Source organism: Podarcis raffonei, chromosome 3 (assembly GCF_027172205.1).
Source record: "Podarcis raffonei isolate rPodRaf1 chromosome 3, rPodRaf1.pri, whole genome shotgun sequence".
In the NCBI taxonomy this organism is placed as follows: Eukaryota; Metazoa; Chordata; class Lepidosauria; order Squamata; family Lacertidae; genus Podarcis; species Podarcis raffonei.
In genome coordinates, this window is record NC_070604.1 from 4,960,788 (window position 1) to 4,987,585 (window position 26,798).

Below are 26,798 nucleotides of genomic sequence, written 5' to 3' on the forward strand. Positions count from 1 at the left end.
CTTGTCCTTTTCATGTGTGCAACGTGTGAAGAGGGCAAATGTGGCGAAAGGGATGAGGGGGCATGTTGCCTCCCACTGTCTTTGGAGCAATGTCTGCAGCCAAGATCTTGTTCCTCATGCCGTAAAGGTAAAGGGACCCCTGACCATTAGGTCCAGTTGTGACCGACTCTGGGGTTGCGGCACTCATCTCACTTTATTGGCCGAGGGAGCTGGCGTACAGCTTCCGGGTCATGTGGCCAGCATGACTAAGCCGCTTCTGGTGAACCAGAGCAGTGCATGGAAACGCCGTTTACCTTCCTGCCGGAGCAGTACCTATTTATCTACTTGCACTTTGACGTGCTTTTGAACTACTAGGTTGGCAGGAGTCCTCATGCCGTAAAGGTAAATGTACCCCTGCCCGTACGGGCCAGTCTTGACAGACTCTGGGGATGTGCGCCCATCTCACTCAAGAGGCCGGGGGCCAGCGCTGTCCGCAGACACTTCCGGGTCACGTGGCCAGCGTGACATCGCTGCTCTGGCGAGCCAGAGCCGCACACGGAAACACCGTTTACCTTCCCGCTGGTAATCGGTCCCTATTTATCTACTTGCACCCGGGGGTGCTTTCGAACTGCTAGGTTGGCAGGCGCTGGGACCGAGCAGCGGGAGCGCACCCCGCCGCGGGGATTCGAACCGCCGACCTTTCGATCGGCAAGCCCTAGGCGCTGAGGTTTTACCCACAGCGCCATCAGAGGCGGAGCAGCCATGCACAGAGGAGGCCCCCCACAGCAGAAGTTGTGGCAAGTGCAACCAGGGCAGGAGGAGCTTCATGACTCTGGGGTTGAACATGTTACCTGTAGCCCCTGCCATCATGCTTGCCCCCTCCTCGTGAGTAGCAAATGAAAAGGGCTCTTTCTCCATGGGGAGGTTCAAGTTAGGTTCAGCTGTTTCCTTTCCCCACTTACTACATCTGGGTGGCTTCTGTAAGAATGCAGGTGTTCCTTCTCTTGCTGCTTGCCCCCAGAAAAGGATCCTTTCCCTCTGATAGGGTATTGCTCTGGGGAGGCTTCTGTGTTGTCTTATATAGATGCCCCCCTCTGCCGATCTATTGCCTTTTTCTTTGCATAGGACACACAGAAAGTGGTCACTGGAATAACTTCCTCTGTTATTTTATGCCAGGAGAGGAACGTTCTCCCCATTGCTGTAACTGGTTTGACATTGCCTATGGCTGTCATGGATCACTGCCTTGCCGTGGCGAAGGGGCTTGAATAACTCAGAGAAGATATGAGCTATGCTATGCAGGGCCACCCAAGACGGACAGGTCATAGTGGAGAATTTTGACCAAACGTGATCCATCTGGAGTAGGAATCAGCAAGCCACTCCAGTATCCCTGCCAAGAAAACTCCATGGACAAAGACAAAAGCAGAGACATCACCTTGCTGACAAAGGTCTGTATAGTTAAAGCTATGGTTTTCCCAGTAATGATGTATGGAAGTGAGAACTGGACCATAAAGAAGGCTGATTGCCGAAGAATTGCTTTTGAATTATGGTGCTGGAGGAGACTCTTGAAAGTCCCATGGACTGCAAGAAGATCAAACCTATCCATTCTTAAGGAAATCAGCCCTGAGTGCTCACTGGAAGGACAGATCCTGAAGATGAGGCCCCAATACTTTGGCCACCTCAGGAGAAGACTCCCTGGAAAGACCCTGATGTTGGGAAAGATGGAGGGTACAAGGAGAAGGGGACGACAGAGGACGAGATGTTTGAGATGTTTGGACAGTGTTCTTGAAGCTACAAACATGAGTTTGACCAAACTGTGGGAGGCAGTGGAAGACAGAGGAGTGCCTGGCGTGCTCTGGTCCATGGGGTCACGAAGAGTCGGACAATGGCTGTCATGAGATTACTGTAATGCGCTGCCTGAAGATGGTTTGAAAGCTTCTGCTGGTGCAGAATTCAGCAGTCAGATTGCTCACTGGGACAAGATGGTTGGAACATATTACACCGATCCTGGCCCAATTGAACTGGCTCTAACTTTCTGGGCCAAATTCAAAGTGCTGGTTTGGACCTATAAAACCTTTAACAGCTCAGGACCACCTCACCCCATATGAACCTCTCTGGGCAGAGATAATCATCTGAAGCCCTTCTTTGTGTGCCTTCTCCATGCAAGGTCCGTAGGGTGGCAAAATGAGAATGAGCCTTTTCTGTGGTGGTGGTTCTCCATTTGTGGAATGCTCTTCCCAGGGGGTTATTGGTTGCGGTGGTGGTATGTATTTTGTGGTTTTGTTTTGTATTTTTATGCTGTAAACTGCCCTGTGATCTTCAGATGCAAGGGCAATATATACATTTTAAAATAATAGAAAGTAACCATCATTTGCATGCCACCCAGTGTTTGGGCATTGGGGCTGGTGTTTGTGATGGCTCTCCATTATTTGCTTTGGGGAGTGGAGTCTCTTTCTCTCCTCGGTTTTTATGCTGGGTTTTGCTGCTGACATTATGGCAGCATAAATAGCCCACCAGCAAAGGAAGCTTCCCTTAATTAAAAAAAACTTAGTTTTTAATTAAGCCACTCAGTTCTAAGGCACTTTTCTTTCATTAAATGAATGTAATTATTCTAATAATGTGTTGATTTCTAAGGTCGCATATTTGCTTTCTGATGAAGCTGCTAGTTCCTTAATTTGTTCATGTTAAGAGACTCTATCACCCTCTAATGGACAGTATGATGGATTTATTATTAAAGCACTTTATCTCTGTCTAATGGAATTGTTCATTTCTAATTCACCCAAGTCCTTTTCAAGTCCTTCAGCTAAATTTATGGTGAAAGTATTTGTAATGCATGGTTTAAATGGTTTAATTTGTATTATATATCATTACTTGTTTCAAGTCATGTTTTCAGTTGAAGAGTTAATGGCATTATAAGGTTGAATCATTTGTTTAAAGAAAATATAGACAATAGGTGGGAATTGGAAAGACAATACAAAATGATTAGAATAAAAGTTTTGAATAAGTTACAACCGTATTTAGATGCAAGCAGCCTTTGGGGTATATGGAAAAATAAGGCAAACAGTTAAAATTAGCCAATATCCTCCCAATATAGATAGGGAAAAAATAATTGCATCGTTTTCTGCAAAAACAAAAACCATCTTTGATGCACTCCTAAAATCCTTTGAAAGTGGGGGGGGGAGAGCTAAAAGCAATGGGGGAAATGGAAGATTTAAAGAAGGAAATGTAAGACTAGATATGCAGATCCAACAGGAAAAACCTCCAGCTAATCACTGGGGGGGGGGGAATGGGTTAACTAGCAAAAGAGAAGGTTGAGCAGTTCTTATTGGGAAGATATATGAAGGTCCAGAGCAAGAAAGGAAGAGGATAGAAATGAAAGTAAGTTTATTAACATATAGAATAAGAGAACAAGAAGAACATACGTTTAAAGAAGATTGGAAAACGTTTATTGAATATATGGGAAATAATTGTGTACAGCTTAAAACGCTGGCAGCATTAATATAAATTCAACAGTGTAAATAGGTTTTGATGGATGCAATAATGGAATACTGAATGGCATAGTTTTTGTAAAATATACACCAATTTATGATAATTAAAATGAACCATAGGAAGAGGAGAAGGGAAGTTATTGCTATCTTAAGGATGTAAAATGAATATTTTAAATTGTAAAACTGAAAATTTAATAAAAATTATATACAAAAAAGAGAGAGAAATAAATGAAAGTTTATTTTGAGAGAGACAAGGAAAATGAAGAAGAGATTAAAAATTCAGGGGGAGGCACTGCACTTGTAGGAAACACAATTCTGCACAAATGTTTTGTAGTGGCAGATGCTATGCACCTTGGAACCAGCCCTGGAGCAGGGCCACCTCAGGAACCAAGCTTCACCCAAAGCAGACAGCACCCAACCTGTTCATCACCCTCCTAGATACTAGCAGATATCTCAGGTTAAGGAAGTTCTGCTTACAAATAAATGCAAGCAAATATCCCAAATGTTCTATTTCCTTGCAATCTTAAAAAATATACATTTTCCTTGCAATCTTAAAAAATATATATTTCTTAGAATGGCTTTTACTATTTCTATACATTTTTCATTTTAATTCTAGCTGCAAAACTCCCGTGGTATCAAAAAGGACAAGATAAAAGACCAAAAGCAGAATACAAAAAGAAGTTTTTAGCCTTCCTAGCTCAATTCCCATATCACTTTGCAATGATAAGACACACGGCTGTCTTATGAAGGAGACATGTAGCTGCCTGTAGAAGTAATTTTCTCTAGCTGCATGCAAGATGAGGCTTCCAGGATCATCTTGATGCATGCTATACTCCAGTAACCAAAATAACTTCAGAAGAAAGCAATTGCTTTCAACGTTATGTAACAGAAACATGACTCACCCATGATTTAATTTTGGAATCTTTGTTCCCAAAGGCAAAGCTGGCAGTGTATATAATGGGGAAGAGGAGCTATGCATGAATACAGATACACAGTGAGAGAAATGTAGCATTTGTAGAGCTGTCTTTGGTTGCAAATATACTTTAATAGCTTCATTCACTACAACCACATTTGGGTTATTTATTAAAAGTCCGTGTCAAGTCATTACATTTGTGAAGAAAATTTGAGCTGCTAAATAACAACAAATTGCAGGTATGATAGGCTGTGATGGTTGAGGGGACAAAGGTGAAAAGCTTAGAATTGCACCACTGTGCAACAAATTTGCACAGATGTTTCTTTCCACCACTGGTTTCTTTAGGACATACCAGTGATTTTTAACGAAAGATTGCAATTAAGTACTTTTGAATGTAAATGTGTTCTCCCTTGCAAGAAGAAAAAACCCAAGGCAAATAAACCCACATAAATGTTTTATAACATGGGCATCCCAAGTTGAAGTCTGTTCTCCTAATCTAGATGGCTCAGGTGAAGCAAGCCAAACTTTTTAGATGGTCCTTATAGGAAGGTGCTGAAAGGGGGATTCTCCACACCATGGAGCTGTTCATCAGATCAGGAAAATTATGTCATCTGACATCATGATCTGGTTGTCATCTTGCATCTGTTCCAAGGCCACCTTGACTTCCGCAGATGAAAAAGGGTTTGGGTTGTCTCGGTTGATGGACTCCATGAGGCTCTTCAACCCCACAGATTGCGCATGAGCAGCTTTGAATACCTCCAGAAGGGCAGCCTTGAATGCTTTCAGTCTGTGCAGGTACAAGAAAACAAACAAGGAGTCAAACAGTATGGTTTGGCTACACAGAACTCGGCTAGGCTCTCAAGCCATGAAGCAGCTAAGATGCTTTTAAAGAACTGTGTTTGAGCTCTGAGTCTCCCACCGCTGTTTGCATATTATTCTCTGCCTCTGCCACAAGATGCCACTGTGTTTCTGCTGCAGGAAGTGACAGCAGTCTGCAGTCTCTATCCATCTTTAATAGAGAGACTACAGAACAGGGGGAAAGAGGGTGAACTGAATGATCCCTCAAGTGGGGCACTTTGGATCTTAAAAAGGCCAGCCATGAAGCCACTGAAGGAAATCATTATGTTTATGCCTTATGAGGCTCGGCGGGGGGGGGGGGGGATGGGAAAATCCCTCACTGGATCAACATGAAACTTAGCAATGAGCCAAAAGAGATGCAGCTAATTTGCATACCTTAGTCATAAAGAACTAGCATCATTTGACAATCTTGGGTCTTATTTTAAAATTACTTTGAACTACAGAAAACTACAATAAGACTGAAATCCCAACTGCCCATATCTGGGAGTAAGTCTCATTTAACTCAACAGGACTTATTTCTGAGTAGACACAGTTGAAATTCCCCTGTTAGCATCTGAAAATAATACTGACATATGACTTTTCACATCAAGGGTCAGAATAAGCATGGCCTTCTTTGTTTTATTTATTTAAACTACCACATTTTCAAAATGACCAGCCACAGGACTACTTGTAATTCTACAAAGTCCCAAGGATCACACTGGTGCTTCAGCCTGCATACCATTAAACTCTGACCTGTAATATTTATTTGCATACTACCCACCTGGATTCGGCCAGCTTTGACTTAGTCTCACCAGTGCCCAAAGGTTCAGTAGTCTTGGGAGCGTGTGCCTCAACTAAGTAATATCAAGGAGAGATGAGTTAGTCTTGAAGGTGTCACAAAATAGGGGAATGCAATGTCAAGTATTCACCAACAAACTTTGATCTATTATACACCAGGAAACTTTAATGGACTCATCCTCTTCATCAGATGTGTCTAACTGGTAATTAATGAATAACAGATTTGTTGCTCTAATAGAATTGTTCAGTCTTTATGCTATAAGACTTAGTTGTTTTTGCTGCAACAAACCAGCACAGCTCTCTCTCTCTCTCTGGAAATTACCCTATTTATATAGCAAATATTTAACAGGCAGCCCGTGTGGTTTAGTGGAAAGGCATCAAACCAAGACCTATGACTGATGCTATAATCCTACATCCACAAACCTAGTAACAAGTCTCACTGAAACTCAGTGCAGCTTATTCCTTAGCCATCTTCTGTAGGGCTGCCCTGTTACACACCTTTTTATTTCTTGATTACTGTTACCACAGAAAAATAAAACACTTTTTATGGTTAAAAGCAGTGGATTTTAAAAGACACAAGAGCAAAGTTAACTCAAAAGGTTTGCAAGTACTGGAGAAACAAATACTGAGTATATGAACATTCTGGAATGGCGAAAATAGAAAAGCAACAGTTTTTCATAGTCTGGGGAGTTCTCCAGGGAAGTCTGCGAGTTGACACTAAGCAGCTCCAAAGCTATCACACTTTCAGCAAGCTTGCCAGAGGTGAAGTGACTCTTGCAGCCAACTGCACGCTGAAATCCCTTGTGGGCAGATTCTACTGTGCAAATGAATCAAAAATATAGTGCATGAATGCTTTTTTTGGTCTGAATCATTAATCTACTAGCCTGAGAAAGATCAGAGGGAAACTGCTCACCTTCTGGCATTTCCTCTTCAGTGTCGCTGAAGGAATAGGGATCATGAGTCTCTCCTTCCACTGGCTCATGATCACTAGAACGCGTCTTCCTCCTACAGAAGGACAAAAAGTTTATAGCAATATTCTCACCACCCACAAATGGATAGAAGATACCTGGAGTGTGTAGATTTGGGGAGAAAGGGAGGGAGAGGAGATATTGAGCTTGAAACCTTGTTTTATTTTTTAAAAACTGAAAAAACTTATTCTGTGAAACTCTCCCTCCTTCCTATCTTCTACCTGGGTAGGGGACTGAAAAGGAGAGTAAGACTGGAAGCCAGTGATAATGGGAGGCAGAAAGCTACGGACTGAATAAAGTACCTTCCAGACCCTTCTAGTTTTATTACCTACTTTAGGTTTGTCCTTCAGATAGGTTTGAAACTTGCAGCCCTTCAGATATTGCTCAACTACAACTCCCATCAGCTCTAGACAGCATGGTCAATGGTCAAGGCCAAGGGAAGCAGTAACTCAACTATGTCTGGAAGCCCAAAGGTCCCCCCATCCCTGCTTTATTAGAAAGCAGTCCAAATTATTCCAGATTTTACATGAAAAGCCATATTCTATGCGGTAACCTAATTGTAGCCATTTACATTCCTGGTCTCTGCTACTTGTCTTTAATTTACGTGGATGTATGGGGGGGCAATTATATTGCTTTTTGTTTTAGATGTCATTATTTGGGGTTGGAGAAGGAATGTGCAACCCATCTGCTGTGCGTAGACTGCACTGGTTACCTATTGAAACAAGTTGTTTCAAAGCTGCCCACCTGCCCATCACCTGACAGTCATGTGATGCTTCCCTTTGAAGCCCCAACTTTCAGAACTTCCAAGCAAGCATTCTGGCAAGGGCTTTCCATAGGACTGGAAGTGCATCTTGCTTGCTTTAAGCTCCCAATTGTTGCTTTCAAGTGCCTCCCTTACCTTCCCTGCATCTGGCATCATGTATGATGTCAGGTGGGGTTCCTGAAAATGGCCTCACGGGGGAAATGGGCAGGCATGGAGGGCCACGCTTGCTCTGTGAGCCAAAGGTTCCCCACCCTGTACATTATTGTGTGCAGCCACACAGCTTGTGCATTATGCAAAACACACACAATGCGGCCCAGATCATCTGGGCCAGTGAACTGCATATAACTGTCTGAAAGCAACCCACCAAGTGAGCCATCGGCTGAACGGATAGTTGCAATGAGATGGAAATGCAAGATGATCCATTAAATATGAAAAAATTGTAGTTTTGCTCTCTGTTGCCCAATGAAGACTTTTTCTTGAAGAAGCACATGTGGGTTCTCCTTACACTGCTTTCCTTTACTTACCTCTTTTTCTCTCTCGTTTCACTTTCTTGTGCAGCTTCATTTTCTGTGTCTGGGTCTGAACCATCTTCAGTCTGCTTCTTTCGCTTCTTTTCTTTTTCCAAAACCTTTGAAATGAGAGAAGCACAAAGAATCTATAAGTAGGTCAACTAATCAGCCATTTGCTCAGGAGCTGAGAAGTCTCAATGGAAGAAGCCATATCACAGCCCAACAAGACAATGACAAAAATCCAACAACAACATACAAATCAATATGGCTAACCTGATCTAAAACACCCACCCACTCCGCGAAAACAAAGATCACCACAGCCAATCACAAACAAACCACCACACCCTAGGCCTACTCCAACCTCTCTCACCACCAAAGGGACACAAGTGAATAGCAGAGAACCTGCACAAGCAACGCTGACACCAAACCCCACATATATTAAGTAAAATAGAAACATCGCCACCCAACCCCACTCACCTTTCCCCCCCTCCACCTCTTTCCCCCTTTTCTTCCTAATGTGTCAACAAATGAAACTGATCTGTTAAAAATGTTACTTGAAAGAGACATTGCACATACTTTTGTAAACCAAGAAAATCTTTAATAAAAAAAAACCCAGAATGCGCCAAAAAAAGCAGAAGCCATCAGCAATGTGGCTCCTTAGAACAGGAGGGTGAATCTTAGGTGGTTTTAAGCCTTAATTAAGGTTCAGTCTCCAAATAAATGAGCTACCCAACACATATAACCTGCACAGAAGCATGGTGACTTCTGTGTTATGATTAATACTGCAAGGGTTTAGAGACAATGTGTAGAAAAATGCAACCATTCGTTTCACAGCACACCTGATAAAAACTGACTCTGATTTTCCTACTCGCTGGACCAAAATTATGTGGCCAGTAGCTAAGACACTTTTTTATTCCATCAGGATTATGCAGGCAATTAAGAATACCTATTTCCACAATAGTTATCTGATTTAAACTCGTTTTATATGGTTTTTATTGTATGGTTTTATGCATAGCTGTTGTGAACTACTTAATTAAAAAAATGAAATGGCAGTAAATAAATCTTCTTATATAAATAAATGGTGGCTGCATGGACAAAGAGATTGATTTACTCAGTATAACTACAATCAATAAGCTGACCACTTGCATCTGTGAAATGCTTTGTAATTCAGGAGACTGTAAATTCTCCTACATGTCTCAAGAAGGCACAACCCACCCACAATCTCACTCAAAAGCCCCCAGGAACACTACTAGAGAAGTAAGCATTCATTACTTAGTATAGCCACTGCAGCCTCTGTTGGCTCCAGCTTGCCGTCAATGACATGGAGCTGAGATCAGGATCCACCAGCTAATGTCCAAGTAACGAGGGGCAGATTCATATACCGTATTTTTCGCTCTATAAGAGGCACACGACCATAAGACGCACCTAGTTTTTAGAGGAGGAAAACAAGAAAAGCCAGCAAGAGCCGCAGACACGCTCGCTCAGCAAGCCTCTTTAAAGATAGAGCGGCTCTTGCTGGCTTTTCCAGGAGGCGGCAGAAGGGACTGACGGGCTGCCCTCCGTCCCTTCTCCCACCTCCCTGAAAAGCCAGAGCAAGCTGTGCAGCTATCGCTGAAGCCAGCACAGCAAGAGCGATAGCTGCGCAGCAGCTCTTGCTCTGCTGGCTTCCCAGCGAAGCAGGATGAGGGACAAAATGGGCTCCACAAGGGCTCCCTTCCGTTCCTCCTCCCGCTTCACTGGGAAGCCAGCAGAACAAGAGGCGTTGCGCAGCTCTCGCTCTTGCTCTGCTGGCTTCAGCGATAGTTGCGCAGCCTGCATTTGCTCCATAAGACGCACACACATTTCCCCTTTTTGGAGGCAAAAAGGTGCGTCTTATGGAATGAAAAATACAGTACATTAGTTACTAATAAAGGAAGGTGTATTTTACTGCATCACACCGTTGGTCCATCTAACTGAGTACCACTTCCATTCTCCAGGGTTTCCAACAGGAGCCTCTCTCGGCGCTACCTGGAGACAGCTGATCTTTTGAACATAAAAGCATGTGCTCTACCACCAAGCTACGTCCCTTCCTCGTGAGTTCAAGGAGTCTGGGCAGGAGAGGAGGCAGCTTGCTCCATTTCTTCTGCTCATCCAACCTGCAGCATTCCTCCCTTCGTTTCCCAATCTCACCCTTTGTATGAAAGGATTGCCGATGTGTGTCAAGATACCAAATACAAGCCAAGTGAAGAGAATTTTATCACCTATGCACAACTGCCCAGAAATCTGCAGGGGGGGGGCGGAATGACAATATTTCTGTCTCTTGGAAGGATACTACTACAACAACTGATTTATCAAGTGATCCTAACAGTGCTGCAAGTCACCACATGGTAAATAGTTCCACATGGTAAATAGTTACCTGTGCTCTCTCATTCTGCCCTTGGCTAAGTGGGGCAGCACCATGGTGCACTTACTTTTTGCTACTGAAAATCCTTTACCCTTCAGGAACAAGGATGCATGTGTTCCTTCAGCACAAGCAAACGGCCCTTTGATCCCCTCCTGAAGTACTAGTAATTGGTCCTGCCTCGACCCGGGCCAGAAGTCAAGTGCAACAGAGCTCTACTTTGTGCAGTAGAGCTGTGCACAGCAATGACCGTTGTCAGGGAAAAGCTTCAGCACAGCAGCAATAATTCTGGTTCCTGGACTCAGCAGAGTGATGGAGTTCTCCTGTCCAATCCAGCGACATCTGTGTAGCAATTCACACAAGTGCTGAGCCATTACAAAACTCTGCACAGCAGATAACACTATAGGTTTTTGGAGCAGCAATACAATTACCGTATTTTTCGCTCTATAGGACGCACTTTTTCCCTTCTAAAAAGGAAGGGAAAATGTGTGTGCGTCTTATGGAGCGAATGCAGGCTGCGCGGCTAAGCCCAAAGCCAGAACAGGGAGACGGAGCGCTGCGCAGCGCTCCGTCTCGCTGTTGTAGCTTGGGGTTAGCTGCGCAAAGCTTCCGCAGGGCATCAGGGTGAAGGCTGTCCCCGAAGCCAGAACAGCAAGAGGCTATCCCAGAAGCCAGATCCCTTTTGCTGTTCTGGCTTCTGGGGTTCAGAATTTTTTTCTTCTTGTTTCCTCCCCCTCCAAACTAGGTGCGTTTTATCATCCGTTGTGTCCTATGGAGCGAAAAATATGGTAAGCAAACCTCTGCCACTCGATGAGAAAAGACCAGCATCCTCTTCTGCCGTTTGTGAATATGAAGGTAAAGTCCATCTAATTACTGACCACTATAGGCCACCTTGGGAACATTTTCAGGGAAGAACACTTGAAATAATGGATGACATTAGTACCATTAAAAGATACAAGCCAAGCGCTACCAAATACCTGTCCCCAGGTTAGATGCATTTTTTTTTTTGCCTGTTATGATAACAGGCAATCCAACAACAGTTCGCACACCTTTTTGAAGTAGGCAAATTGCACCAGCTCTAAAGCAGCTTTGGCGTCCTGCTTGTCCACTGTTTTGCTCATCCTGGCTTTAGCATGTGCAGTTGAGAGTCTGATCAGAGTTTCCAGCGTACGGGCCGTTATAGGGGAAGTCTGGAAAGTAAGATAGAACCATTGAGCTGCTGAATGATAAAAAGAACAAGACTCCCATTTCAGGCAATCACTTGTAGAACAAACACATAGCAGCACATAAAGGGGAGAAGCCACAGGGCTCTTTTACTATAGCCAAGCAAGGAGACTACCAAGGTTATGCAGCTGACAATTCAAGCTGCAGGACAAGCATCTGATAAGCACTACATGCTCCTGTAATCTTCCACAATGTGAACTGCAAATGTCTCTCTCTCTCTCTCTGTCTCTCTCTCCTAGGCAGGAGACAACTACATGCAACCTTTGAAAAAGGAAAAAAATATGAAACCAAATACAGCCATACCTCAAGTTACAGACGCTTCAGGTTGCATTTTTTCAGGTTACAGAGCCACCGAAACCCGGAAGTACTGGAACATGTTACTTTCAGGTTTCGGCGGTCGCCTATGCACAGAAGCGCTAAATCGCGCTTTGCACATGCGCAGAAGCACCAAATAGCATCCCACATGGATCACATTCACAACCTGAGCGTCCACTGTACATGTAATTTCTCAGATCCATAAAAAGAATCTGCCCACCCATCTGCCAATACTAGTGTGTTACATGCAGCTGCAATTTTTTTTACAAGCGCGCTTTAAATTCAATGGGATTTTAATCTGAGGCTACAGGCTCCACTCCTAGATCTTGTATGTTATGGATGGGGGCCAGGGAACGTTATGGTGCTCAGGTAACTTCCATCTGCACAAAATCCTCTTATTAAGCAGTGCTGCAGCCCTATAGCATTGTTCCCTGCTGCTGTTATTCAGAGAGGAAAGTGAGGATTTCCAGGCCGAGTTCGGCTGACTGAAAAGCAGCTAAGCTGCACATCGGAAAGCAAAACAACTGTCATAGTCAAGGCTACTTTGATTCAAATATACAGTACAATTATTTGTTCCTCCTCCTAAGAGTGCAAAAGAAACATTGCTTTTACCTCAGCAGTCCAGTGGTGTAAAGTAAGCTGAGGAACAACCACATGCCCATTGCCATCCAAAAACCTCTGCAGTTCAGTAGGTGTCTGAACTTGGGTTTCTTTGTGTCTTAACACAATGTTATTGTGCTACTACATCACATGTAATATGTAATTTTCTCAATTTCAGCTTTGCTCTCCCCCCCCCACCTTTTCCCCAGTAAAAAGCACCCAGCCCCCTACTCACTCTAGCCACATCAGAGCTGATCTGGTCCTGACTGCGAAGAGAAGAATATTCCTGAGCGATGAAGGCTGCTGCCTCCTCGGTCAAGACTGGCTTGATCATCTTGGCGAAATGAATGTATTTCCTCATGAACTCCACACTAACGATCTTCTCTCTGTTTGGCAAACGCAAAGTGATCAAGTTCTGTAAGCAATTCAAACTAGGTTCCTCCCTTCAATGGGTCGAATACACAGCCCTAACTGTAAAAAGATGAGAATTAAAGCCAGTGAACCCCTTTGCCGTTTCCCTTTTATGAACCCTGCAGCCTCACACCCCCAAACTAATCTTTGTATTAAGAACTGTGGTGGAAGCACCTTGTAGGAGGGAAGTCTCAGAAAAATGCGGGGGGGGGGGGGTCGTGCCTCTCTGGATGACTCTCCTTACCTCCAACTCCCAGAACTGCCCTGCGCAGAGAAGAAGAAGAGTTTGGATTTGATATCCTGCCTTTCACTCCCTTTAAGGAGTCTCAAAGCGGCTAACATTCTCCTTTCCCTTCCTCCCCCACAACAAACACTCTGTGAGGTGAGTGGGGCTGAGAGACTTCAGAGAAGTGTGACTGGCCCAAGGTCACCCAGCAGCTGCATGTGGAGGAGCGGGAAAGCGAACCCGGTTCCCCAGATTACGAGACTACCGCTCTTAACCACTACACCACACTGGCAAGTAGTAGGGGGCAAGTAGTAGTGGGGTCCCCAGCACAAAAAAAGATGGAGGGGCAGAATCTTCTCTATGAGGAAGAGCAACAGTGCTTAAGGCTTTTAAGTTTAGTGGGGGGGAACTACTAAGGGGGGTAATATGAACAAAAGCTTATAAACTCATAAATGCTGGAGCCAAAAGTTCTCCTCTCTTGCCACAATACCTGTCACCCAATGACTTTGGATTGGCAATTGATCCACCACAGATAGAGGTACTTCACAATAAGCGTAAGGAAGTCAATGAATTCATTGCCACAAAGTGCAGGGCTAATTGGGGGTTTGATAGCTTCAAAAGGGGGAGTCATGGAAGATGCATCCTATCTATAGCTCATCCCTGCAATGAGAGGCTGGCGAACAACAAGAGTAGGGCAATTCCTTCCATCTCCTGCCTGTGAACTTTCAGACACACAGCTCGCCATTGGAAAATAAAAGCCGGACCTTTGGTTTGATCCAGCTGGGCTGCTCTTATACTATCTAACCAAAACTTCCTGTCAGTTCCCGAGAAAGCAAAAATATTGCGAGTGTGTGTGTGTGATATATGGCCCCTGAATGTAGGCTACTGATTTGCATTTCTATACGGTTTGGAGGCTGCGCTTTAAGCCACCTGTGTTTTAAGCAATGGTAAGTGGGGCAGGAGAGGAGATTACAGCAATCAATCTATCTGCAAGGAGGAAGACTGTGGGAGGCACTCACTTCCTCCTCTTAGGCCCATGCAGTAGATCGTCGTGTTTTTCATACACCTGCAGCTCGTGGTCCTCCTCCTCAGCAAAGGCAGGATCGTCGGTGGCCAACAGCTCAACGGTGCTGCCCAAAGGCATGGCTGGAAAGAGAAGGGAAGGGTTGCCTGGAGACATATCTAGGTCACATTCAATTACTATAGCAACAGACACAAAAACCAGCACCTTCTCACTGTACTGTTTCCTGAAAAGCTCCATTTAAAAGAAAAAAATCTGAGCAGCAGGGATGAGAAGAGCCAAGCTGCCAAAGCTCCCTCTAACAATGAAAGCAGGCATGGTGAAATAAACTTGTATTATCGGTCCATTTTTGACTCTGACCCTACCCACAAGGGGCAAGTTGCCCAGGAGGAAATGTGGCCCTGGGGCTGAAATGGTTCCCTGATCCCCGTCATAGGAGAAAAGTCTTCTGATTTTTCTCCCCTACACATCTGCATGCTAATGTTCTATTTCCCCCTCGACTTCCAACCTGGCTTCCTATTAGTTGGGGTGGAATTCCTTATCTAATGTTAGGAGCATCCCTGCGTTCCACAGGCAACTTAGCACGGTCATTCCACCTCCCACAACAGCAAGTGAAGACCTGAAAATATGCCATAGAATAACAGGAGTGTTGCTTGCAAAAGAAAGAAGCTTTGGGTAACTCCGATTAATTTTCATGTCACATAGGATTGCCCACATAGCTTTTCGGGAAGAGAGACGCACCATCTCCATCCTGTTCACCAGCTGCTCTGTAACGATGCATCCGCAAAACATGGTCCGAAATCTCCCGATCTAGCTCTGGATCCATTTGATCCAAGACAATGAAGAGCAAATCAAATCGAGACAGTAGAGAGTCCTGCAAGCCAATGTTCTCCATGGGGGTTTTGTATTGGTCATACTGTAAAAAGTTATATGAAGAAACAGCACGTTCAGCCTGCAACTGTTAAGGGTATCTTATTCCTAAAGAGGGAAATAAGGCCTACTGGACAGGGAGGGCGATAAAGAGAAACCCAGCATTTTCTGAAATAAATAAAATAAGAAGCACAAATATTGCTACTCATGCACACCATGGTACTGTTTTTGAGCACAGAAAATGCAGGTGAATGACAGCCAAAGCTTGCCACTCACGTTCCCCTCATTCTCTATTACATCAAAGAACTCCATTTTCAAATAAAGACAAACAAACACAAACCATTGTGGTGACTCTGGCCTGCTTGGCATGGCTAATGCCATTTTTAAAGCCAATTTTGGGAGCAGCAACAATCACATGTCTATTCATATGCATATATACCTTGTTCCCTTTGCCTACGTATTGCAGCACTTTAATTGTTTAATATTAAATTATCCACCCTGAAATCTTATATAAGGCAGGCTATAAATGGATTAAGTAAAATGTGTTTAGTACAATTCACAGCATGTACCTGGGTCATTACATCGTGAATCTCCTGTTTTTGTCAGCAAACATCACTCATTGCATGGAAGACCACAATATCAACTCATGTGGCAAGTTCATCTGGATCACACGTTTCAGAAAACTCTTTCTCTATCAACTTGGGGGAAAGAGGGCAGGAAGCACCCTACCCGCTTGCCAGTCACTGAACAAAGTGCAAAATGCAGATTGATGCCAACTGGAGAATTCCACCTGAAACTATGCCAGGGGTTCACCATCAGGAGTATGTGAGAATGTATATGACCATCTGAAGAAGGCTATCCCCATATTTAAGATGACACAACCTCTTTAGCTGCAGCCCCACAAAGTGACTAACAAAACCAGTATCAAAATTTGAAGCAATAAAAAGAAAACCAGAATGGTCTGCAAAGTCAACAACTTTAACATTAGGTGTGCCTGAAGAAGCATCCGCAAGTACTCACCTTTCCATACACTGGGTTGGCAGCTGCTAGGACACTGCAGCGAGCATTGAGCTGGGCCTGAATACCCGCCTTGGCAATGGTAACGCGCCCTTGCTCCATCACCTCATGGATAGCTGTGCGGTCAATGTCAGACATCTTATCAAATTCATCAATGCATACCACACCCCGGTCAGCCAAGACCATGGCACCTGCTTCCAGGCAACGCTCTCCTGAAGACAGTAAATTGAGAGTACACATGAGTTTGGACACAGCTCCCTTCACACCTTTCCAACTAGGTGAACTGGAATACTGATATCCAAGCACTCAAGTGTTATACTACTTCCCCATCTCCATGAACACAGTGTCCCAGCACTGTCCCTTAACATTCAATAAGTCCTATAGAAGAGCAAAGACAGTCTAGCCCATTGCTATGGGCCTCCAGTTGCCCTGGATCAGAAAACTGAAGCACACATGTTGATTACACCCATCCACTGACCACAACTTCTTGAGCATTCATCTCCAAGTTAGCAAAAGTGAGATGCTAAGCAGTACGTATTAGCCAAAGGCTGCTGCTCCACCTGAAAGACAGGCTATTTAGCAGAATTAGCTCCTACAGTACTGTTTCCATCCATGAAGCTGCCAATAATCTGTGCAGATCCTGCACATAAATGCTTACTTCTGCAATTCAACTAGCAGCAACTTTGTACTTTCCCAGTACCTCACTTCTGCTCAATGCAAATGGGTTACAAATGAGGATATCGAACATGTTTTTGTCCACAGATATGCACAGGTGTTAAGAAAGAATTAAAACATGCACCCATTTTTCCAGCAAGGAACACGATGAGACCCAAACCAGTTATAACCAGCAGGCTGGTGGCAGAGCAAGAGATATAACCCAATTTGTAACAGCCATAAGGCAACTTTGCTCTCCACAGAGCTGTGCCCCATTGATGTCTCCAGTTCTGGCTCCAGCTGCCATGCAAGAACACACTATCTTGACTTCAGAGAGCCAGTCACCAGCCTGTTTCCCACCGCAGTGACTGCTAACCTTGTGTGTTAGCCTGCTCCTTACCAGTTTCCGGGTCTGTAGTGACGGCAGCAGTCAGACCAACTCCAGAGGAACCCCTGCCTGTGGTGGGGATGGCCCGTGGAGCTGTGCACAGCACATAACGCAGCAACTGAGACTTTGCAACAGAAGGGTCACCTGAAAGAGAAGAGACAGTGGGCTCGTTATGATGTTAACACAGCCTCAGTACAGAACTGCTAGCCTTCCATTTTGGCCCATGAGACTATCATGGCCAAACCATGCTCACTTGATGTCGTCTATGGCATCAGGTATGGGGCCGACAAAGCTGAAGTTGGGCCAAAAAGAGTTTTGCAGGCATTACTGATTGGCTGATGATCAGCACCCAAAAAGCCCTATGCAAAGTGCTGTGCTCGGGACTTCACAAGTGCTGGCCATCAGATGACGAGCGCCACTTGGACAGTGCAGGACTGTGCCTTTGCCCATGGGGTTTGATTTCAAATTGCAGAAGCCCAGACAGGTCACACAAGGTCACAGAGGCATTAGGTGATTGACAGATGGGTGGCCCTGGCCCCAACTACTACAGGACAACTAAGTGGCAAAGCAATACAACAAAACAGAATTAAAATGTCTTCAAAACAATTAAAAACATCTAAACTATGGCTACGAACATTTCCATGATATATATTTTTTAAAGAGAAGTGCCCCCAGTCATACCAATTAGCAGGATGTTAATATCCCCTCGGAGGCGACTTTTGTTCTCCAGCACCTTCTCCACTCCACCTAGCAGCATGCAGAGAATTGCCTTCTTGATGTATTCATGGCCATGGATACTGGGAGCCAGAGACCTTGACAGCTGATCAAACACATCCTAGTTTCAGGAAACAAGCAGCAGAAAAATGTATTAGGAGGTGCCCATAGACAATTAACCGTAGTTTCAAATGGCAACAGAAATCAAAACTACTTTCAAGGCACATCAGGAAAAGGAGGGTTCCGCCACAATTGTATGGAGGGTCAGAACTGGTTTAAGATAACACCCATACTGGAACTAATATTTTTCAGTATCAGTTGAAAAAATGTAATACAGTACAGTGATCATGATATATTATGGAATACGTCAGTGCAAGATGACGCTATAGAAACACACTAAGATGTATTTGCTTATTAGCGGTATTTGAAGGCCAGTATATGCCGAAGTTTCTCAATGTCTCACAACAACAAAACCCCACAATTTAAAACTGAATAAACCATAAAATGAGCAGAGTAAAAATGGCTTTAAACCTAATAGATTTTTATAAATTCAATGCAGACATTCCTAATCTTAATTTTAGTTTTGATTTTACTATAAACAGGCTCCTTACAATTAAGATCTAAAGCCCTTCACACTACTCTCTGCAACCACAGTTTTTAGCACAAAGTTTACAAGGTCCACTTAACACATTCCACTTTTAGGCACATGGTTTAAACATTGTACGCCTCAGAACTGACTACAAGAAACACATGGATTGGTTGCAACTCTGCTGAGTCAACATTAAAAGCAAACCTGAATCTTCCCAAGCAAAATATGTGAAATTGCCCTAACATCATAGCCCAATTTACCTTTGAGTGGCTTTTGCTGAATTTTTTTATCTTGGAAATATCAGCTGATGAATATTCAGGCCGAACCTCCTTATTCATCTGCTTCACTTGGCAAGCAATCAGAATAGTCCTAGAGAAGGTAAGAAAACAGAGACCCTTTGTTACATGTTTGCTTTGTTACAGGTCTAGACTGACCAGCTGCAGATTAGTGGAAGATTGCTAAAAAAAAAAAATCTGACAAATCTTAGTCAATAAGTGTTTGGTCCATTTCCAATGAGACTTTAGAGAAGGTACAATGCTCAGGGAATCTTTTTTTAAGCCATACTCCATTTCACTACATTAATATCTGCAGAGCTGTAATGTTTTAAATTTTCAAAAGACTTATATTCACTAAAAAGTATCTCCAGTTAATTTTTTAAACACACACACACTGATAAAACACCATCTGAAGAGTCTTTCTCTGCCTTCCTCTTATGCTACATGAATGGACTCCAAGATGATGGGCTGGTTCACATGCAGCTAGAAGCCATGGTTTACCTCTATGTACACAAGTCACAATGAGCCTGAACTAATTACACACTACCTCCCTGCCACGGCTGCTTCCCAATACTGACCTCATATTGAAGGCAAGTCTGAAGTGGGGGAAGCCTGTGCACACGGATGAGGAACAATGTCATTTGTCCTACAGCCCCTTCTCCTTAGTGTGAGGACAGGCAAGTTGTACTTGGTCAGCAGAAAGGGGAAAGCCTTCAGAAGCACTTCTAGTAAACCCAAATTACCTAGGAAAAGTATTAATTGGCTACTAAGCCAAAGAACAATTTGTGGACCTCTGAATATGATACTAAGTCTTCTGGGTGCTGCTACTCTCCTGCATTTAAGAATGGCATGTTCAATGGGAGGATAGAGGGATTATCAGATTTTGCATTCACAATTTACATATTGGCATGTGTAAATTCTTATGTATGCACCACCTGCAATTTTACGAGAAATGTGTGATGGAGGAGAAACAAAGGAAACCATTTTGTGAGGGGCTTCAGGCAAATTCTTATGATGGGAGAGAGACAGAGAAACACAAACACAAAAAAAACCACCTCATACTGAGAGAGGCCAACAGAGATCACACAGACCAGAAACAGCAAGTCAATGCTTAAAAGGATCATAAGAACATGTGTGAAGGACAGAATCACACAATTTATCAAGAGAACTAAGATCTACATGATGCACTTTAGAAGTCAGGCTATCTGGAATTTTTTCAGCACATATATTTGGCAATGTCCTTTGTGAAATAAACTGACATTAATCCTCTTATAGAATTGGGGGGGGGCAGGTCTTGGCATAGCAATACCTTCCCTAGGACAAGGCAGAATCTTTGTAAACTGCCAGAAGATTTAACAGACAAGAGGAATGAAGTTTAAAATGTTGTAATATCATTACCATAACTAGGCAGATAATGTTTTCAGATTCTGTGACAAGTAGGCAGCAGTAAGGGCAAGAATCCATTGCAAGAAGCCTTGCTGAGTAGTTTGATTTTATGACAGCACGCCAACAAATAAGCTTGCCTGCTGAGCGTTTTACCTAAATGTCCCTGAAGTGTAGCCACCTTTCTTTCCTGGCAGACAATGGAACGTCCCAATGACCTGCACTCTGTCCCCTGGTTTCACCTTGTCTACCAAGTCATCGTCTAAAATGATGTCCACAGAGCGAGGGAGCTGCCCAGCTGGTGCTTTCTCTGGCATCTCTTGGATTGTGATTGTCTGGTGGTCCTTGTAGGTAGACAGGCCATATTCTGTCTCAAGTGGGTTGTTCTCTTCATCCTAGATAACCAGCGTAAGATAAAAACATAACGTGCTTTTTAGTGTAGCCTGTTATGTCCACACTGGGTGGCGCCCAGGCATGGTCCAAGTGCCACTTAGGGAAAGGCTGTTAAGTCATTTAGCAAGGTACATCATGAGAGATTATTTTAACTGTAAGCTTGGAGGATCATAAAATAATTGGGTTTTTTATGGGCAAATAAATTGAAGAGATTCTGGTAGACTCACTACTTCAACACATCAACACTTTCTGCTATTATTTGTTAAATTTATATAGTGCCCTATACCTGCAGGTCTCAGGGCAGTTCACAACGTATCCAGACACAGCTGGTTTTTCAGCCAAAACAAAATTGTCACAGTTAAGGAAGTTTACAAGCTGACCAGTATATCCTCTAGAGATTACTATGTAGAAACAGTTGCAGAAGCATCTGTAGCTGCATCTGTTGTTGTTGTTTTTTTTGGGGGGGTGTTTACACACAGAGATCTTGAACAGCACAAACCCTTTCAGACAACAATTTTGGGGGGCGGTGTCATTTTGAACCAATTTTTAGGGAGCACAAAGGGCAGCAGGACAGCCTCCCTCAATTTCCTTTCCTTTTAACAGAAAATGAATACATGAAAGAAGTATTCTTAAACAGGTAGGAAAGTGGGGAGGAAATAGAATTGAGATAATTTGGATAAAAGATCCACTGAGGAATGTCCATCCTATTGATGGGAACACCCTTGAGGACACAGAACCCACTTGGCTGACCTTGGTAGGGTAAACAGCAGCTGATGGAAAAGGTTCCAGGGATGTCATATCTGTGTAACGGCGTTCAATTGTCTTCTTGGTAGCAGGGCAATAGTGCACACTGCGCACAATCTTTGGGCGAACCAAAGAACCTGTGTTGGAGTGGGAACAGCCTTTAATTTTGTTTTAGGTCACAATACTCTGCAAAAATAGATGTTGCATTAACTGCATTCACTCCAGACATTCGCAAGTGAAATTCCAAATTTCCATTTCAGAGCCTAACATTAAAAGCCTGATTCTGTCCAGGGCTACAGCCTAAATACCTGTTTAAATATGTTGTAACTGACTCCAAATGAAATCTATTTCCCACAGGTGCTTCCTTACTCCCCAGGAATAGCCATGAGCAACATCAGAGCTCATGAATGTTCTTTTTCAGAATGTGCTTCAACATTCCCAATTCCTTGTCAGATTCCTACACTCTCTCTCTTCCAGCTAATGCAAAGACTGGAAGAAATCCCACAGTTAGACTGACAGTCTCCAAGCTTGCTGGGGAAAGATTTTGCTGCTCCTGGCCCACTCCCCGTACCACTGTTTCCACACAAATGTCCTCTCCCACAGTAGCATCAAGAGACAAGCCCCACCCCAGCCACCCATCTTCCTTTGTGAGCGGCCCCACCCCAGTCAAAAAGGCATTTGCCAAGATAACATTTACTTCCACCCAAATACTATACAGTTATTACCACAAGGCACATAAAAACACACAGGAAAAAACAAGGGGTTGTGTGATCGCTGCGCCCCTGCCCTCTTCAGTCTGGCACTATCAGCCTCGATTTGCAGACTTGCAGAGGGCAACTGTGTGAAACAGGCACCCTCCGGAGTCCTGCATCCAAGGAGGCTCCCTGTGCATTGTGGAACCCATGGATACAAGAAGCTCCCTGCTTCACACAGTTGTCCTCTGCAAGTTGAGGCCTGTGGGCAGCATTCTCATTCCCCCCCCCCATGTTTTCTCTATACCTCATGGCAACACCAAAATAGGGCCACTACATCCATTATGCCACACTTAGCTTTGCCCTGCAGTCATTTATTTAGACCACTGATGGTACATGTTTTTGCAGAGAAATCAAGTGCTTGAGAAGACTACCATTGGTCCCATTATATTCCCATCCACGCAGTATTAAAAGCTCTCCTCACTTTGTTTTTTAACTCACATTTTGTTACAATACCCTCCACACAGACGATGCAGCTGAGAAAGTGGGATGTCAACGTCCGTGGTGTCACATGTTTAGATCCAAAGCTTCCCTCAAGCCCAATGTAAAAATCTTCATACTGCTTGGAATAGGTGGCATCAACAGAAGCAACAAAGTCCTTCAGAGCGCGCTGGAAAGCCACCATCTCCTCAAAGGCACTGTTCAGCAAACTGGAGCAAAGATGAACAAGACTCTGGTGTCAGAATCCCTAATGCCATGTCAGCCCCTACCAATATGTCAGTTGCTGGCAGTTTTTTTCCAGGGGAAGGGAGACAGAAGATCCCTGGTCTTCTAAGGGACGCTTATTGGCCTTCCTCCCCTTTCCCATCTCTGTGGCCAAACAGTTCTTTCTTCCTAAATGGAAACTACATCAACTTCTGCCATTTTACTCTGCTTATGCTAAATCTTCATAACACTTAGGCAGGAAGAATCCACTGCATAAATATAAGATGGATTTCATGCATGATCTAGTTACAGAAACCTTACGCCAAAGAATAAACGGACATAAATCGGACATCAAGAATCACAAGACAGAGAAACCAGTAGGAGAACACTTCAATCTCCCAGGACATTCTATACAAGATCTCAAAGTAGCTGTTTTACTACAAAGGAATTTCAGAAATAGACTGGAAAGAGAAGCTGCTGAATTGCAACTCATTACCAAACTTAAAACCATGGAGAGACCTGGTCTGAACAAAGACATTGGATTCTTATCTCATTATACATGACAAAGCCATTTTTCACCTTCTCACCCCTTGCTTTTTCCTGAAAGACCTATTGCAGTCGTTAAGAGTCGTCAACAGGCTCATCACAGCTATCTGCCAATCACCCATTCCCACCACCCTTCTGAGTAATACCCCTCCCCACCTTCTCACTATATAGAAGGATCTGGCAACTTCTGTTTCAGTGTATCTGAAGAAGTGTGCATGCACACGAAAGCTCATACCAAGAACTAACTTAGTTGGTCTTTAAGGTGCTACTGGAAGGAAAAAAAATTTTTATGCATGATCTAGTTGAGATTCCTGCACTGAAAGGGGTTGCACACTGCAGGGCGAGAATCCTCGGGGATCCTTCCATCTCCACGATTCTATGATTCTATAATGGGCTGCCCTAGCTAAGAAATGCAACACCTGGAAGCTTTCCAGTGACAAGAGCCAGAGAAATCAGTCACCATGGCTCCTGAAAAGCACTTAAGACAGCCTTCTCTTCCTTTTTCATCTCTTTTGAGGTTATTGTTGACATTGTGTTACCACTCAATGGGCTGTTTTATATTTTCAAACCCTGCTCCAGATTCAGTTTCACATATACAAGTTTCTTACTGTGGCAATTTTAAACCATTTATCAGTCACATTGACAGTAGCATCTTATTCTTTTAAAAAGTAGCTGTCATATGTAGTTCTTTGATTCCATCCTAGCGCGATGCATATTAAGGCTTTTGTGTCTTAAACGTTGCATTATATACAGCAGATCTATTTGCATTTATTTATTAAAAAAAACAGTTGTACAGGAGGCAGTGAGATGTTCCTGAGCTTACAAGTACTGTAGCTGATCAAAAGAAAAGGAAGAGGGAAGGGTTAGAGCTGGAAGGGACCCCTAGAGTCATCTAGTCCAACCCCTCTGCAATACAGGAATCTCAACGAAAGAATAAACATACACACACTATATCTTCCTATCTATCCGCAGTGACCCAACACACGTGTAACTTACCGACTGGCTCTTTTCTCATTTTTTCTTCGGAGGTCATTGATGTTCACAATCAGGCGGTACTGGTTGTCGCTAATCATGTCCCGGACTTTACTCTGGTAAATCCCCTGGTCCTCCTGCAACCAAGATCAGATCCCAACCTTTGCTGGAGCCCAAGACCCAAAGCATTGCAAGGGACTCCGGCATCACGCAGGGTGACACCCCCCCCCAAATAGAAACAATCGCAACTATACAGCTGTACATATATATATATATATATATATACACACACACACACACACACACACACACATATATATATGCAGTCATACCTTGGGTTGAAGTTGCTTCAGGTTGAGCGCTTTCGGGTTGCGCTCCGCAGCGACCCAGAAGTAAGGGAATGCGTTACTTCTGGGGTTCACCGCTCACGCATGCGCAGATGGTCAAAATGATGTCATGTGCATGCGCAGAAGTGGCAAATCGTGACGCACAGACGTGCGCTGCGTTCACATCAGGATGCGAACAGGGCTCCAGAACGGATCCCGTTCGTATCCAGATGTACCACTGTGTGTGTGTGTGTGTGTATGTACAGTGGTACCTCGGTTTAAGTACTTAATTCATTCCGGAGGTCCATTCTTAACCTGAAACTGTTCTTAACCTGAAGCACCACTTTAGCTAATGGGGACTCCCGCTGCCGCCACGCTGCCGGAGCACGATTTCTGTTCTCATCCCGAAGCACAGTTCTTAACCTGAAGCACTATTTCTGGCTTAGCGGATGTAACCTGAAGCGTATGTAACCTGAAGCGTATGTAACCCGAGGTACCACTGTATACACACACACATATACGCGCATATATATATATGTATATCCACGCAGCATAACCATCAGGATGAGCGGGAGCTCTATTCCCTGGAGGCTTAAGCCCTCCTTCCCCCGAGAGACCCCCCCCCACCCAGGCCTGCCTCACCCCCATGACCCCCCCCCCCGGCCTTCCGCCAAAGCCCCTGCGCAGCCCCGCTCGGCCCGAGGAGGACGCAAGAGGTTTCCACAGGCAGCGAGGCGCGTCGCCCACACAATCGGGATTCCAACGAGCTCAAGGACTAACGAGTCACGAAGCTGCACTCTGCACATGCTCGGCCGCCCCCCCCCCGCCCGCGCACCTCGTCGTCCAGGAAGTCCAGGTAGTCCCTCTGGGCCTCCCTCAGCTCCGCGTCGTCCAGCACCGCTGCCGCCGCCGCCATCCTTCCTCCCGGCTCCGTCCTCTTCCCTCACGGTTTTGGCGCCAAAAGCGCGCCGCCTTTTCCCGCCAAACCGAGCGGAGGGCGGTGGGCGGAGCTCTCCAACACGCCGCCCAATGGAACGGCACGCACGGCGCGGAACTCCAATCGCGGCTCCGCGCACGTCCGGAAACTGCCGGCCAATCCGGCGGTAGGCGCGGGAGGGAGGAGGCGGGCCCTCGCGTCCCCGGTGCATTGTGGGGCTTGTAGTTCGCGGCCGTGAGTTCCTGGTTTCTCTCGGTTTCCCGCGCGAAATGAGCCGGCCTGTAACACTGCAGCCAGGAGGGGGCGGTAATAGGCCTTTTCCCCACCAAATAAGAGTCAGCGAACTTTTTCAGCAGGGGGCCGGTCCCCTGTCCCGCAGACCTTGTGGGGGGCCGGACTATATTTTTTTTTGGGGGGGAGAACAAATTCCTATGCCCCACAAATAACCCAGAGATGCATTTTAAATAAAAGCACACTTTTTACTCATGTTAAAACACGCTGATTCCTGGAACCATCTGGGGGCCGGATTAAGAAGGCGATCGGGCTGGATCCGGCCCCCGGGCCTTAGTTTGCCTACCCATCCTCCAGTGCAAGATTGCAGTTCCTTTGCTCTCCACTGCCTGTTATCCCTGGGATTCTCCAGGAAAGAAGAGCCTTGCAGGATCAGGCCCATGCATAGCCCACCACGTCCAGGATCCTGTTCTTGCAACGCCCAACGTGGGGGGGGAAGGGTTAACTGCTCTCCCCACCCCACCCCCAGACCCCACTCCCCATCCTGCTCAAATCCCCTGCAACACATAAACACACAGCTATTCAACATGTAAAAACTTTTTTTTTTTAATCAATGCAGCCACACGATTGTCATGTCCCGCTTGGCCCAAGAGCGCTATGCAAAGGAGCCTCTGCAGCAGCAGAACTTTCTGTGATGTGTGACACAAAATGGGGAATAAGAATCACTTATCCTAAAACACATCTTTCAACCTGATCTCTCTGTATTTCTTAAATAACCGGTGATCTTTAGCACATGATTTTGACTGATGCCAGTGGTCCTCCCTCTGTCGGCAAAGCAGCACTTACTTAACACCTGCAGGTGCAGGATTGCTCCCTTAATCTTTCCTCCTTTTTTACGCTACAGAAGTTGTGTTCTTTCTTCTCCTTTCACAC

The 26,798-nt window shown here is 44.6% G+C and overlaps 1 protein-coding gene across 1 annotated transcript; it reads right to left on the minus strand.

The window, feature by feature from the left end:
* Window positions 1-3,399: 3,399 nt before the first annotated feature.
* MCM3 (minichromosome maintenance complex component 3) lies at window positions 3,400-25,640 on the minus strand. Its single transcript, XM_053380398.1, has 17 exons — window positions 25,533-25,640; window positions 24,396-24,508; window positions 22,650-22,858; window positions 21,463-21,593; window positions 20,476-20,714; window positions 18,922-19,030; window positions 18,040-18,193; window positions 17,371-17,502; window positions 16,320-16,528; window positions 15,171-15,345; window positions 14,428-14,554; window positions 13,007-13,157; window positions 11,682-11,822; window positions 8,268-8,371; window positions 6,926-7,017; window positions 5,996-6,068; window positions 3,400-5,164 (listed from the first exon to the last, which is right to left on the minus strand). The coding sequence occupies exons 1-17, from the start codon at window positions 25,611-25,613 to the stop codon at window positions 4,966-4,968; spliced, it is 2,439 nt and encodes an 812-aa protein (XP_053236373.1). The 5' UTR covers window positions 25,614-25,640; the 3' UTR covers window positions 3,400-4,965.
* Window positions 25,641-26,798: the final 1,158 nt, after the last annotated feature.